Source organism: Liolophura sinensis, chromosome 6 (genome assembly GCF_032854445.1).
Source record: "Liolophura sinensis isolate JHLJ2023 chromosome 6, CUHK_Ljap_v2, whole genome shotgun sequence".
NCBI lineage: Eukaryota > Metazoa > Mollusca > Polyplacophora > Chitonida > Chitonidae > Liolophura > Liolophura sinensis.
In genome coordinates, this window is record NC_088300.1 from 3,553,848 (window position 1) to 3,568,814 (window position 14,967).

The window sequence follows — 14,967 nt, forward strand, 5'->3', positions numbered from 1 at the left end:
CTTTTGCCAGATGACCATTAAGTGCAAAGAGGCTGTTCGGAATACAGCAAGGTTCATAATAACAAAACAATACTCTGACGTCAACAGCTGAAATGTTGTATCGGCCAGTAGGCCTATAGCACAGAACAGTTAGGAGGATTGTGTGTACAGAACCACACGGATGGGAATCGTTCAGCAAACATGTCACCGTTTTCTTGTGTAAACGTGGCATGGAAAGAATAATACGACCACCCATTAATAATGTCCAAATATATCAGGATTTATAGATATGTTCCAATAGAAATGATGTGGCGCGTTCATACCAGAATATCTATTAAGTTGTAAATCCCAATGAGAGGCAATCTGGTCGCTTCCATCAGGATAAGATGACGACCCGTTATGAAATTTTCCCGGAAGCATTCCTGAAAATATACACCAGGCATATTAATAGGGTAGGTGGAAGTGTTCTGGGTGCTATTCTAATGTGATTTAACACGACATGCATGGGTCTATGTGAATGTTGGCATATAATTTTATCATGTAAAAGATCTCTACACGGATTAGCCGGATGTTGATACACACAAACATACATACACACATGTATTCACCCATTGTGGTAAGAATCTCCTGTTTCTAGATAACCTACATTAAGTAAAACCAGTGGTCATTTCCACAAATTTCGGAAGTTTTGAATAAGTATGTTTTAACACGCAAGAAAAGTATGTGAAATCTGTCGACATTTGAGCGCTCGGGACCATAAACTATTGAAGCTCTGAATATTGACTTTAGTCAAAAATCCATTTGTGGAACCGATCTTAGCTGGCACTTACGCTACCTTCAACGTTTGTTTACTTTTAAAAAGCTTACATTACTACGGGATGTGGCAACCCACCTTGTACTGAGGAAATCCTATCTCCTCAATCCAATCCGCCACACGGTCACAATCCCAGTCAAGGCATTCAGGAATATCATTGTCCACGAATATTGTCGGAATCGGCGTTTTTGACGACATTTTGGACGTCAATAGCAGTCATTGTTTTATGACGCCACGTTTTATGACGTCGACAACAACGTCACTCAGCCAATTAAATCAGTAGCCCGATTCACCAAGCTCACGTAGCGTTACGTTCACGAAGCTACTGTATAACGACGACGTACTACCTACACTTCGTGAAACGGACCCCAGATAGCTTGCCTGTGCAGTAGAGAAAATGTATAGCGTCACATATAGTAGCCGAGGTTAAATATAGTTAGCTTACCAATAAACTTCCATCAGTACTTTGTTAACATTCCCAGGGCATGAGAATACTCCCATCTCTAACAATTTTGCTGCACACAGTCTTTGTGTATTACAATGGGAATGTCAGTAATACTCACATTCTGAATAAGTCCATAAAGAACTACTTTGATGTCAAAACATCTGTACCTTAAAAGCAAGGCGAATTGATAAAGACTGGGATAGTCTGAATTGCTTTCCTAAATTGTGAAAATATTGCAGTGAATTAAAACCGATACTGTACGTTTCGTCAGAGTATACCGGAACAAAATATTTCTGTCCCTTCCACTTTGCCTGATGTTACGTCACCCATGAACACATGACGTCATCAGGCCTCTTGGCGTCATCTCAGCATAAATGCCTTACTCAACGTCACATCTGCCTGATTCGACGTCATTAGGGAATATTATCACGTCACATCTGGAAAATTTTACGGAAACATCCGAAGATTTTGTTTTTCAAGGAATCTTCAGTTATATGGGTTGAATAGTGTTATTCATCAAAATCCTATTGAAACATAGTGTTAGGCTTACTCCGTAGGATTTCTTTCATAGCATTGTAATATTTGTACACAATTTGTATTCTGACCAGAGTGGAACTTTAATGGATTAGTGTTTTAATTGATTTAGCTAATGGTCCTAATTACAAAGACTACAACCTCTTTAAAGAACATAATAATTAGAAGAGCTTATGAAAAACGCAATGGTGTTCCAAAATTTTTGAAAACTATGATATTCTAATAGAAGACGTATTAAAACTCTTTGAGTTTAATCTTTTGCTTATTTAAAGTATTCAGTTACATGTGTGCAAGTTTATGAGTTTCAAAGCATTATGGTTGAAAACTAGAGAGAAATACAAATATTTCACCACACGGCAGTATAAGCAACAGAAAGGGAGAAACAAAGCAAACACACTATACTATATATCACAACGATTCACATATAAACACTGTCACGGGAAAATTCACATGCAAACACTATATCAGGGCAATCCTCATACGTAAGGCTGGGGGTAAAGTACAAGAACTGCAAGAATTCGGTATCTGAGGTACATCTGATGCTTTATTGACGACATCTGTGGGTAAGAGAAATACAGAGGTTCATCTGGACAGTCAATGTGACTTCACGGTGGCAGCATGGGTGGACGAGCTACAGTGGGCATCCAAAGCTACATGCACGCTTTCAGCTTTAACTCCTTATATAGGCTGATTGTACAGAAGTTTGCCACAACGCCATGTTTAAATATCTTCTTCGACTATCCGTGACTTGGCTGTGGGCCAACTCCATTCCATACAGAATTTTACAACAAACCGATGAAACAATAAACATGACTTCTATTGCTTTTGTATAGTTCTACATAAATGAAATGGTTAGCTATCTCAGGTACCTGAACAAGAGAAAATCACGAATCATATTTTTCGTAAAAATCCGTGACGACAAGAATTATGCAATGCGCTGATAATGATGTAATACAATTATACTGTCAACTAGAGTGACATCTGCGGTAATTATCATGCAAAAAGTTACTTTGACTCCCTATGATATGATTGACATGTACAGTGACAAAGGACTTTACCTGTGGGTGAGAGAAATACAGAGGTTCAGCTGGACAGTCAACGTGACTTCACGGTGGCAGCATGAACGGGCGCACTACAGCGGACACCCGAAGTTACCCTCGCACCTTCCTATCCAACGATTACACTGACCAGTTAAACACTCTTACACCCACATACAGAATTATGTCAGAGAACATTAGAAATCACACAAATACATATATGTATATACTTCTGCCATACTTTAACATTTTAATATCTCACATAGGCGACTAGCTACGAGCTGCAGCGACTGTGAAACTATGCATACGTCTGCGGTCGATTTACGGATCTTCCGACACATGCACACACTGTATCAGGACAATTCACATAGACACACTATATCAGGACAATCCACATACACATAGTAAAACAGGACAATTTGCATGCAGACACCACATGAGGACTATTCACATGGACACACTATATCAGGATAAATTCACATGGACACATTATATCAGGATAAATTCACATGCACACTATCAGGTCAATTGACATGCACACACTATATCAGGTCAATTCACATGCACACAGTATATCAGGACAATTCACATACACACAATAACAGGATAATCCACATACTATATCAGGAGAATCCACATGGACACACTATATTAGGTCAATTCACATACACACACCATATCAGGACAAGTTACACACACTATATCAGCACGATTCACACACACTATATTACGACAAATTACATACACACGCTGTATCAGCACGATTCACATACACACACTACATCAGAACGATTCACATACACAAACAATATCAGCACGATTCGCATACACAAACTATATCAGCACGATTCACATACACAAACTATATCAGGACAAATTACAAACACACACTATATCAGCACGATTCACATACACAAACTATATCAGCACGATTCACATACACACACTATAATAGCACGATTCACATACACACACAATATCAGGACAATTTACATTCACACACTATATCAGTAGGATTCACATATACGCATTATATCAGAACAGTCCAGATGTACACATCCTATATTAGGAAACTAAACACACATACCCTATATCAGGTTTATCATACGGGACGATCGACGTGTAGACATCATACAGGGCAATCCACGTTTACACATTATACGGGACAATCCACGAGTACACATCATACGGGACAATCCACGTGTACACATCAAACGTAACAATCCACTTGTACACATCAAACGGAACAATCTATTTGTACACATTATACAGCACAATTCACGTGTACAAATCACACGGGGACAATCCACGTGTACACATCATACGGGGACAATACAAATGCACACATTATATGAGAACAATCCACGTGTACACATCATACGGGGACAATACAAATGCACACATTATATGAGGACAATCCACGTGTACACATCATACGGGGACAATACAAATGCACACATTATATGAGGACAATCCACGTGTACACATCATACGGGGACAATACAAATGCACACATTATATGAGGGCAATCCACGTGTACACATCATACGGGGACAATATAAATGCACACATTATATGAGGACAATCCACGTGGACATTCCGGTGTATACACTATATCAGGATTATCTAGAAACGCTAGATCTTGTTGTTCATTCCACTTTATAACTAGTGTCATCAAGGTGTTCACGTAAGTTTACTATTGGGTTGTCTTTTTTACAGAATGACAAATGACGCCATAGCCCGTTCGGAGTTATGTCATAATGATTGGATTATTAATTACACATGCACACATGTTGATATTTAAATATGATACACGTCCATAAATATTTATGTAAATTAACATCCTTGAACATATGTACTGAATGTAAGTAGATATATAAATTCAGTGATTAATTTGGGATCATTTCGGTCACGGATGGGTGACTCTGAATTTGCTTTATTATTTATACTTTTCAAATGGCACATAGTTACCTGGCCAATAAGGCAGGTTATTTGTTACAGGGTTTTATATTATTATTCGTGTATACCCTGATTAACTCCAAGTCAGGCGTCGTTCGACGTTGGACACACTCCAATAAATACACATGCAATACAATGCGCATTTTTATCGCTCGTGTAAAGGGCCTTGAAGTATGTACACCTAAAGAGGCTTATCTGTCTGAACTTGTTTACAGCACATTGGTTCCAGCTTATATATGTTTGCACCCATGTCTGCTAGATCGGCAGATAAGACCGGTAAAACTGCAGGAATTCTTTGCCGAATTGCAAAGTGCTTCCAGACTACCGTCGTGTAAAGTCTCGAGGCTGAAAAACACTGCAGAGAGCAATCATCCATAGATTTGAAGGTACCGCTTTCGCGATTTATTCTCCTTCTCTGCAGAAAGACACGCGTTAATGCGATGTCCTTACCACGCTGTTTATAAGAATTTTTTTACGAGATATGTCCACCAAGTATGTCTTTGAACATCAGCTTGTAAGGAAGCTAACACTCCTGCATGATCTTACGGTTGAAAAGTGGTTAGCGTTGGACAAATGAGAGTGGACTGGTAGGTCAGCTGTGGATGTTACCTGCTCTGGCTCTAAACTGCGTGGTGTAAAGGGATTTCATAACTGTTTCCAAGCACAGTGTTATTGTCAGATCTCACGTGGAATATCAAATGGGAAACGCTAAGTCCAAACTTTTACCCAAATCCAAGGTGAAGAGACGCACCAGTACGAAAAACAAAGACCCGTTCCCCGAGTCGAGCACTGCTCAGAAGACGGTGGATCCCCGCCTACCCTTCACCTCCTACAGACAAGTGTTTAATCTCAGAAACTCATGGAAGACCGTCAGCCGCCATCTGGAAGACACCTCAAAATACAACTTACTGCTGTGAGTATAAAATGCCACGCTAAGATTCATCCTTCGTCTAACATGAACATTTAAACTCTCTATAGTGTGGAATTATGTGTCTACTATGAACGTATGAGTGAATAAATAAATAAATAAATAAATAAATACCAACAGCAACAATGTAATAGAATAGGCCTATCTAATCGTCTATAAAATATCCACTGGGGCCTTCCCCGCCGAGGTGGTTAGCATGCCAGCATGGGGCAATCTTTTACTTCACTTTTTTTACATCTTTTACAGTCCTAACTTCATCTGTGGGAAATTCATCCTCTTATGTGTTTCTCATTGTCCTGGGGGGCTATTTATAGACGGAATTAGACAATACTGATAGCGGATTTATGTAGGCCTACAATTTATGTTTGCAGAAAGAATGAGATTTGCATGAGCACCATATTGATAAAGTAGTCTTATAAATGTATTCGGTTTTCTCTGTTTCTTTACAGATTCTTCCAAAAATATCCAAAGTATAAAGAACTTTTTCCGAAATTGAAAAACTTGAAAACGGAAGAGGAAATGAAAGAGAACATGGCTTTCGAAAACCAGGCTGTGGCAATATTTACAGTGTTTGATGAGACAATGGAATACATAGAATCATTAGACAAAGCCATGCACGGAATACGGATGGCGGCGCAGGCGCATTCCACAGTTCCTGGATTTGAACCACAATTTTTCGCAGTAAGTGTCCATTTCCAAGTTATACGTAAATAAATCTTGTGTGTCAGTGATTGGTGTCATAACTGGGATGTAAATCATGTATATCTTACATAAAATGTAAAACTGATCGCTATGGTATAAGTGAAAAATTATTTATGATAGAGCTACACACAAATCAAATTAAAGCTGTTCTTTACCGGTGGCCAAGCATCAAGGTGCAAATAAATGGCAAATAAAGAAAACATTTGTGAAAGCAATTCACTGAACTAAATTGTTTTATTCAACTGCCGAAGTACACAGACAATGGAAAATTCAACACATTCAATTTGCAGGTACAAACTGTAACAGTATTTACAAAAGCAGGAAGCAGGCAACATGCAGGAAAGGCATGAGAAAAATGAAAAATAATCAACTGGGTTAGAACCTAACACTATCAGGTCCCATATATAATGCGTCTAGTGTTGAAAACCACCACAACGTCTTGATCGAGTTTGGCCTAGGCGATCACTGCACCTGGTTGAAGTGAAAGACAGCACCTGACTACTGTTTAAGTCCACTGAAAGACTAACGTTCAAAGTATCTTAAGCCGGCATTAAATATTTTAAAAATTTTTTTTCAACCCAGTAAAAGTTCACTGAAACTTCGTCTTGATACTGCTTCAGCGCGTCTCCATTATCGGGAGAAAGGTGATGTCACTTTTACTCTAGCTCTCTAACGTCGAAGGTACAATAGTCTAAGAAGTAGCCTATGTCAGATTAAAGTTGTGGACTTCGCCCAAGAAAGCTTAAGAGATATATATAGGGCATACTGGAAGAATATTTCTTCCTCTGCTTGAACTGTTGATACAGTAGCTAGGCCTACTATATCATTTTACAAGTAACTCCAGCGACCCCGTGTGGATTCCTGGTTCAGGCCGTAGCCTCAGGGTGGGGTTCTGTTGGCGATTTTGACACCGATTAAATGTTGACAAAACTATAACAGGATTGTTGTACAATTAGATTGATGCCCAAGTCTGAAACAAATGGAAATAAATCTAAGTACCACTGAGGCTGATCTATGCATTATCTGTCGCTTAATTTTATGCTTCAGTTTTGTAGTGATGGATTTCAAGATGAAAACAGTGCTGACCTACTTATCGCAGACGTCAGAGAAAGCACCTGTGTTGAACGCGGCGTTCACTGTATTGTATTTTGTAACAGAAAACAGAAAAAAACCCGTTGTATGCGAGCAAGACAAAGGAGCAAAATTTAAATTCTTCAGTTGTAGTAAATTCAGAGAAAAAAATACATAAGAAGACTTAATTAGTTTTAAGCTTTGTCCAGTCATATGCCGTCTTTTCATTCCCCTAAACCTTCCTAATGAATTTTTCACTGACTGATATTTGTTATTTAGAAACTGCTGACTAAACACTAAAATCAAAGACAAATAATGTGTTTGTATAAACAGCGTGTCTAGGTAGGCTTAGGGTCTACCGGGGAGATGCATGTGGTTTGAAACCGAGACAGTATGCTACTGTGTGACATAATTTGTGATACCGCCGTATTATATTACACGGTTTGTAAATCAACCGATTTTACGTCTGTGGCGGTCCTGATAGCAACGTGTTTGATTAAATAAACTTCTTAAGATGTCTGCCTCGATTCACACCAGCCATTTGTGCAGTATTGCCCTTTTGTTCTACATGTTATTCGGTGAAATCTCATTAAAGTAACAAAATATGATCTTTTTTAGAAAGCTTGCGTATCATGCTTTCGACTGAAAAGTGTTGTAGTCAGGTGCTGTCTTGTCCTTTAAGTATGTACATTTCAGGTTGCTCGCCACATGGTGTGCAATCACCCCACTCTAGTGCCTCATCTGGTTTGCCTGGGCTAAGTTCAGTTTTGAGAGCGGGGGAGGGCAGAGTGCATGTAGGTGACAGGAAATGTTAGGAGACAATAAAGATATGAAATTTTGGTTTAAATACTTAGAAGGAATAAGCGGTGTGTTGTGTGTTGATCCTCCGTCCTAAGCCATGAAGGTAGTCACTTTTCTGTGCGGCATCCTAAAGCCCATCTCTTCTCTTCCTGGAAACCGCAATATTTCTTTAACGGTTGAATTTGACTTAATAAGAGTAACATGTTTTGGGTTCGTCATGGCTCTCTTTCGTGTATTTCGCCATGGTTTTGAACTTATATTCCTGATACCACGAGGGTTTGGGAGAATGCCGTCGGGAGTGTTGAGAATTACCCATGATGAATTGCGAACAGGGCTGGCTTTACGTGCTAGATTGAAAATTGTCCGTTGATAGTTAAGGAGAGGAGGAAGAGTTGTTCATTTCTCTGTTTGAGTGACAGGCGGCCGACCTGTGTGGTAGGTTACTAGCAGCACATGTATAGTAATACACAATTACCGCCAAAGTCTATGTTAATTGAACATTACGTGACTGGAAAGAGCTTTTGACCGTATCTGAAAAAGTTACAAAGATAGGCAAAATCCGAAAGCAGATTCGGAATCAGCATTGCCAAATACAACAGAATACACGAGAACATTATCAGACTTAGACACTTTTTATGACGTCATAAGTTCGACCAATGGCGAGCGTCCAAAGTTTTCAATGCATGTCCAAGATTTTTTCAAACTTGTTCTAACTGGGATCGCTCTACAAGTACATCAGATTTCAAAAGAATCCTTTCGTTGGTCCTTGAGAAAAAGATTTTTCGAGGCTTTGATCAAAATCTAAGATAGCCAAAGTTAACCAAAAACTGCCAAAATTTGCCTTGTAACCTTGTTCCTAAAATCACCAAATTTCAACAGTATCCATTAAAAACTTTTCTTTTTACAGCTCTTAAAAGAAAATAATAAAAATGAAAATACCAACGATTTCAGTAGGTATCCCAGCACAAAGGGGTTTGGTTACCTAAGAAATACATGAAATGGTTAAGGCTGTAAAAATGTTTAACGAATTAAAATAACCCTTCACATTTAAAGAAGCATTTAGGTGTAGCATGCATGGTGATTGAACATCACGGATGTATAGTATAGCGCGTGATTTCTGATATCTTCTGAATGTGTCCTGAACGGATACTTCACAGTGCCATGACACACACATTGGTTGGGGAAGTGGGAGTGCCTGATGGGTGAAAATAACTAGGCGCATGTCTGATATCGAATCTATTTTTGTATGAGTGATAAAATTATGTTGAGAATAATGTTGTGCCGACAGCCAGTAATGTAAATCGTACTTTGTATTGTAAATCTAGGCGTCAAAACATTCGTATACGAATCCTCGACCGTAACAGACGTTCCAGGTCAATAATCGCAAGGACAAACAATGTTGAACACAAACCTCCAAAGAATAAAAAGGAGAGACGGATTTATGTGTAGGGAAACTGTCAACAGTTTTAAATGATGCCGGGAAAATTCAAGGAATGTTCTAATTAGCTAAAAAAATTGGTCAGAATACAAATTGTGTGTATACCATGCTAGTTTAAAAGTTCCTGGTAATCCAAAAATGCATCTCAATTGCGGTTTGATTGCAGTCGTTCGTATATCCAATGTAGTGAATTTATTCAGCATGAGGTTTCCCTATGTTAAGCGCAGTCAGACACAATTATGAAGTAGATCACCAGAGATTCTGAAGACATCATCCATATTTTATTTACAAAAGGACTGTATTCACTGAAAAATTTAAGAAACTTTAAGAAAAGGCGTTTGGTAGAGTATCGGTGATTCTGTAGATATAACTGTGACGTTATCGTGTGACTTTGAATGCGTCTTTGTTGAATCTGATTTGATATTTCTTTCAGGACATGGAGGGAACGTTTTTAGAAGCCGTTAGTCACCCCCTTGGAGACAGATTTACAGATTCCACGCAGGACAATTTAAGAAAGTTTTACGAATTTGTAACGGGATGCATGTTAGCGGAGCTGAAGATAGAAAGCTGTTGAGAGTTATTTCCCTTTGACCAATACCCTCCTGCGGCGTTTCGGCCGATGGAGAAACTATTTACACTCTTGACTTGCGTTAAACGATTTGATTTCCTTACGTTCATTTCCAATTTTGCAAGTATTTGTCATGAAATACAAATAAAAAATGCAATATATTTTTAAGGGAATGTGATGACATACATTTTTTCTTCAGCTTAGTTGAAAAGTGTAGGCTACATTTGGAGGAATCGGATTTGCACATGTAGGCTGGAATCAGGTATTCATTATGCGTCTGAATTCCGTAATTTGCGACCAGTGACGTCTAATATGATGCAATTAACATTACTGTATACTTTTTACCTTCTGCTTAAGCCATGGTGCTAGAGGACGTGCTACTATTTAAATATTAACAAGAACAGAATAAAACCATAACCGATCCTGCCAGCCTGACAAAAGGAGAGAGTATAACAGGACGTCATCACATACGTAAACATGTCGTATGTACTGATTTTATATAACGGTATTGAACAATATTTCACCCTATAACCCGGAGAAACGGCCACACTTCTCCAGGTACCTGACATACTCCAAGACACAAAGCTAGTGCCAAACCAGCGGCAGAGGGTTTCGAACGCGCGCCGTCACTGGTCCCGACCAATAGTGGATACAGATCATTTATTGAGGGACTTTGCAATATTCGATACCAAAGTTTTATGTGAACGTTTTCATCAGAAATATTTGGAACACGTCAATAGGAAAAAATAAGATAACATGTTATCGAAGTCTAGAAATAATTGTTGTGATTAATATATTACACTGTTAGAAGGATCTGGTCGGTTCGATCAAACAAATTTTGGTACAGACGCGTGCGACCAAACATTAAAGGGTCGAAATGACAAGTTAACTTGGGTCAGATTTTCTTAGGTCAGAACAGGATCAAAGTACATATAACCATTGAAATATTGACAGCAAATGAATGTTGGCATATATACTTCGTGTGAATATGCCCACGCCCATTTTACAAAGCAGGCTATTTACGTTCCAAGACTGTCAGGGGAGGTAACTTTAAGTACACCTTGTCCAGTTGTTCTCATTTTTGAGATATGCTGGCAGTTACTTTCCAACATCCCTTTTGGCTGCAATAATGCACTTTTCGACATATATCTAGGAACTGGTGATTACATAAAGGCATTGACCTATATATTTTCGTGTGATGTGCAAAAGTAAGAACTTATGAGATGGCGTTCAATAAAACTATGAAATAAATAATGCTTATATATACGGTGAAAAAAAAGCACAGGTGAATTTTCTGATAAATCTGATTTAATTACATGATTTATTTAATACTCTATGATTGTCAGCCACGTTATACAGTCAGAGAGAATGTCAGTTATCAAAATATAAGCAACAGATGACGCCACGTCACAAACTGGCATTCGTCTGAGTATCTTATGTCACAACCATGTGCCACGTATGCGTTCCCTTTTCTGAGAGAGGAAATAGCGTACACGCAACTGTTACTGTCTTAAAACTGTTCCACTTAAATCTGTAAAGATCACGAGGGGTGATCTTTACATACCAAACACCGATGACGACTGACTGTTCAGTACATATATCAATTGTTTCTGATGTGCAAACCGGCCCCGATAGCACACTTGGTCAGCGTCCACTTCGGGAGGGGTGGATCCAGGGTTAATCCTGGGTCGAGTTACCCAGGATTTAAGACCTTAAAAAAGGAAGTTGTAACATCCTCGCTCTGGCGTTCAGACGACTGGTTGACCCGTATCAGTATGATAGCTCGGGCGGGGCGGCTTGGTACGTCGTCTCAGTGAAGCAGCACTAGATAAAAGAGCGGTGGAAATCCGTCCTGCAACAAGGAGGCACATCACATGCACACTAAGGATTCCTTCGTCGTCATATGACTAAAAAAATTGTTAAGTACGACTTTTAACCCCTAGCACTCACTCACTCCGATGTGCAGACGAGTTCACTTATAACTGAAGGGAGTTACTCATTGTTATTCCTACAGGATGATATAGGCTCATATAGTTTACAATGCTGTGACAATCAAAAACATTTTAAACCATTACAAAAAAAACAACAATAAACAAATCAATTCTCATTACCATACTCCAATTCCTCGATATGCTATAGCGCATCGACCATAACATAAAACAGTTTTAAAAAATATCATATTTTTATACAATTAGGTCTAATAATTTTTCAGTTAGCCATCTTACAGAACAGGTCTGCAGCAACCTGCCATGGTCGTGGGTTTCCCCCGGGCTCTGCCGGGTTTCCTCCCACTATAATGTTGGCCGCCGTCGTATAAGTGAAATATTCTTGAGTACGGCGTAAAACAACAATCAAATAAATAAATAAATAGATCTTACAGAACACTCTGTGACTATCACATTTGACATTTGTCCATTTGTAAATAACATCTAACATCCAGTATCATCATGTATACAATAATAATCATTGTGTTCACACACTAATCAGCAAACAGTCAGTATTTTTGAGATAGTCTTATTAAACACTTCCCAAAGGACAAAGTTTGCAAAAAGGTTTGATACATACCGTCTTAGCAGTTTGTACTTTAGCTACCCTAGCATGTCCATCTTTTCCTGGATACACTTCTGTTATCCTGCCCATCGGCCAATGACCTCTGGGAGTATCCGCAGGCATCAGAATTACGACATCGCACGTCCGCAACCTGCAACCTGCAACCTGCAACTCTGCCCGGTTTCCTTCCACCATAATGCTGGCCGCCGTCGTATAAGTGAAATACTCTTGAGCACGGCGTAAAACACCAATCAAATCAAATAAATAAATCAATTACGACATCTCCCATTTGAAGATCTCTATTCGTTGGGAACTGGCAGTCCTGGCAACCATTCTTTCAGCCATAGATGCCAGAAATGTTTGGCAAGCGCCTGCACTCTCCGTCATCGTCGCTGGGGATTGAATATCGTGGGATCAACTGATTCAGGGGAAACTCGCCTCCGATCTGATCATGGATGAAATGGTTTGGTATTAGAAGCGTACCATCCCCTGGATGACCAGACCTATCCCTCAGCTCCAGTGAATGCCGTTTGTAACTCCTCGTTCGTTACATCAGCATTTCCCGGTATTGCGTAGGTTGCTCTCTTCGCTGCTTTGATCATGGTTTCATGGACCCCACCAAAAATGTGGTGCAAGTGGCGGATTAGAATTCCACTTTATCTCCCGATTAGCTGTTGATCTCTGTATCTTGTTGTGGCCCACTGACTATAGAAGCTTCCGAAGTTCTTTTTCTGCTCTGACGAAATTTCCTCCGTTGTCAGAAATGACTTCTTCAGGTAGCCCTCGACGTTTTACCATCGTGTAGAAGGCATTGAGAAACGAATCTGTGTCAAGAGCATATGCCATTTCTAAATGTACAGCTCAGACAAGCAGCATGTGCAAAGGCATAAACACCGCTTAGCTCTTTTTCGACCTCTGCCCTGTATGGTGACAAACGGGCCCCAATAATCTACAGCAACTTTGGAAAAGGTACGTAGCGATGCTTTCAATCTCAACTTATGCAACAGAGCCATAACGTGCTCTGCACCTTTCGCTTTTCTTTGCTTGCATTCTGCACACTGTCTCTCCCACTCGCTTATTTCTTGGCAGCCAGACACGATCCAGTAATGATCTGACAATGCTGCTAAAGTATGGTTTGTTGCTCTAACGTGTAAGCCCTCTTCATAATAATGTTTTACTTTGTCACACAACTTTTTCTTGGAGAATTATTGGGAAACGAATGTCATATAGTAGAAATTCAGAATATTTCAAACGACTATCAGATCTCAGCAGACCTTCAGTGTCTATCTTAAGGTGAAGTGCTGCTATTTTTACTGTCTTTAGGAACCTGTTTCCCATCGGCTAGAAGCCTGAATTCGACTGAGATAGCATTGCGTTGAGAACATTTAATAAGCTGGACTGTTGAATCCCTGATTTCTTCTGGAGTTAGTTCCCCGTTACTTCTTGTTTCTTTCGGTTGTAGACAATTGTCCAAGAATTTGTATACCCATGCTTGGATTCTTGTGAGTTTCAACCAGTTTGGATGTCGACTTTGTTGCAGTAAGCAAATTTCTTCACAAGATGTCAGTGTTACTTCCTCACTGTCAGCTTCTGTTTTCACTTGTGTCTGTAGTCGAGTGTGTTCTATACACCGATTTGAGTTCATTTTTTCCTCAGGCAGAAAGGCAGGGCCGTGCCACAACACATTGCTTTCTGTTAGTCTCCGAACCGATATTCCTCTGGTTGACATGTCTGCTGGAATCATCAAAGCTGAAACATATCTCCACTGACTGGGACTGGAGTTTCCTTGTATCTTACCAATACAATTTTCGATGTCGTCCCAGTCAAAGCCTGCGGCCCACAAGTCCTGATATAAGATCTTCGGGCGAAAAAAGGCGACGAAATTCCCCAACAGATCAAACACAGTTGCTACTTGCCATGGAGTATTTCGCTTTGTGATCTTGAAGTCGTCTGGTGGCAGCCTTGAATTGAGTGTAAATACATCTTCGGCTGCAACCCATAGTATACCTAAAGTCTTGACTGTAGGCAATGGACAGCCTCTAGATCTATCTGTCGTCAGCCTGTCTGTAGCAGGGATGTTAGGATGTTCAAACTTCCGTGGAGTTTGTAGCCACTTCCAGGCATGCATTCCTGCTTTGCTC

At 39.6% G+C, this 14,967-nt stretch overlaps 1 protein-coding gene across 1 annotated transcript; it reads left to right on the top strand.

Moving 5' to 3' along the window:
* Nucleotides 1-5,352: 5,352 nt before the first annotated feature.
* LOC135466151 (cytoglobin-2-like) lies at nucleotides 5,353-10,282 on the top strand. The gene is made up of 3 exons (XM_064743526.1): nucleotides 5,353-5,681; nucleotides 6,146-6,377; nucleotides 10,142-10,282. The coding sequence occupies exons 1-3, from the start codon at nucleotides 5,467-5,469 to the stop codon at nucleotides 10,280-10,282; spliced, it is 588 nt and encodes a 195-aa protein (XP_064599596.1). The 5' UTR covers nucleotides 5,353-5,466.
* The last annotated feature ends 4,685 nt before the right edge of the window (nucleotides 10,283-14,967 follow it).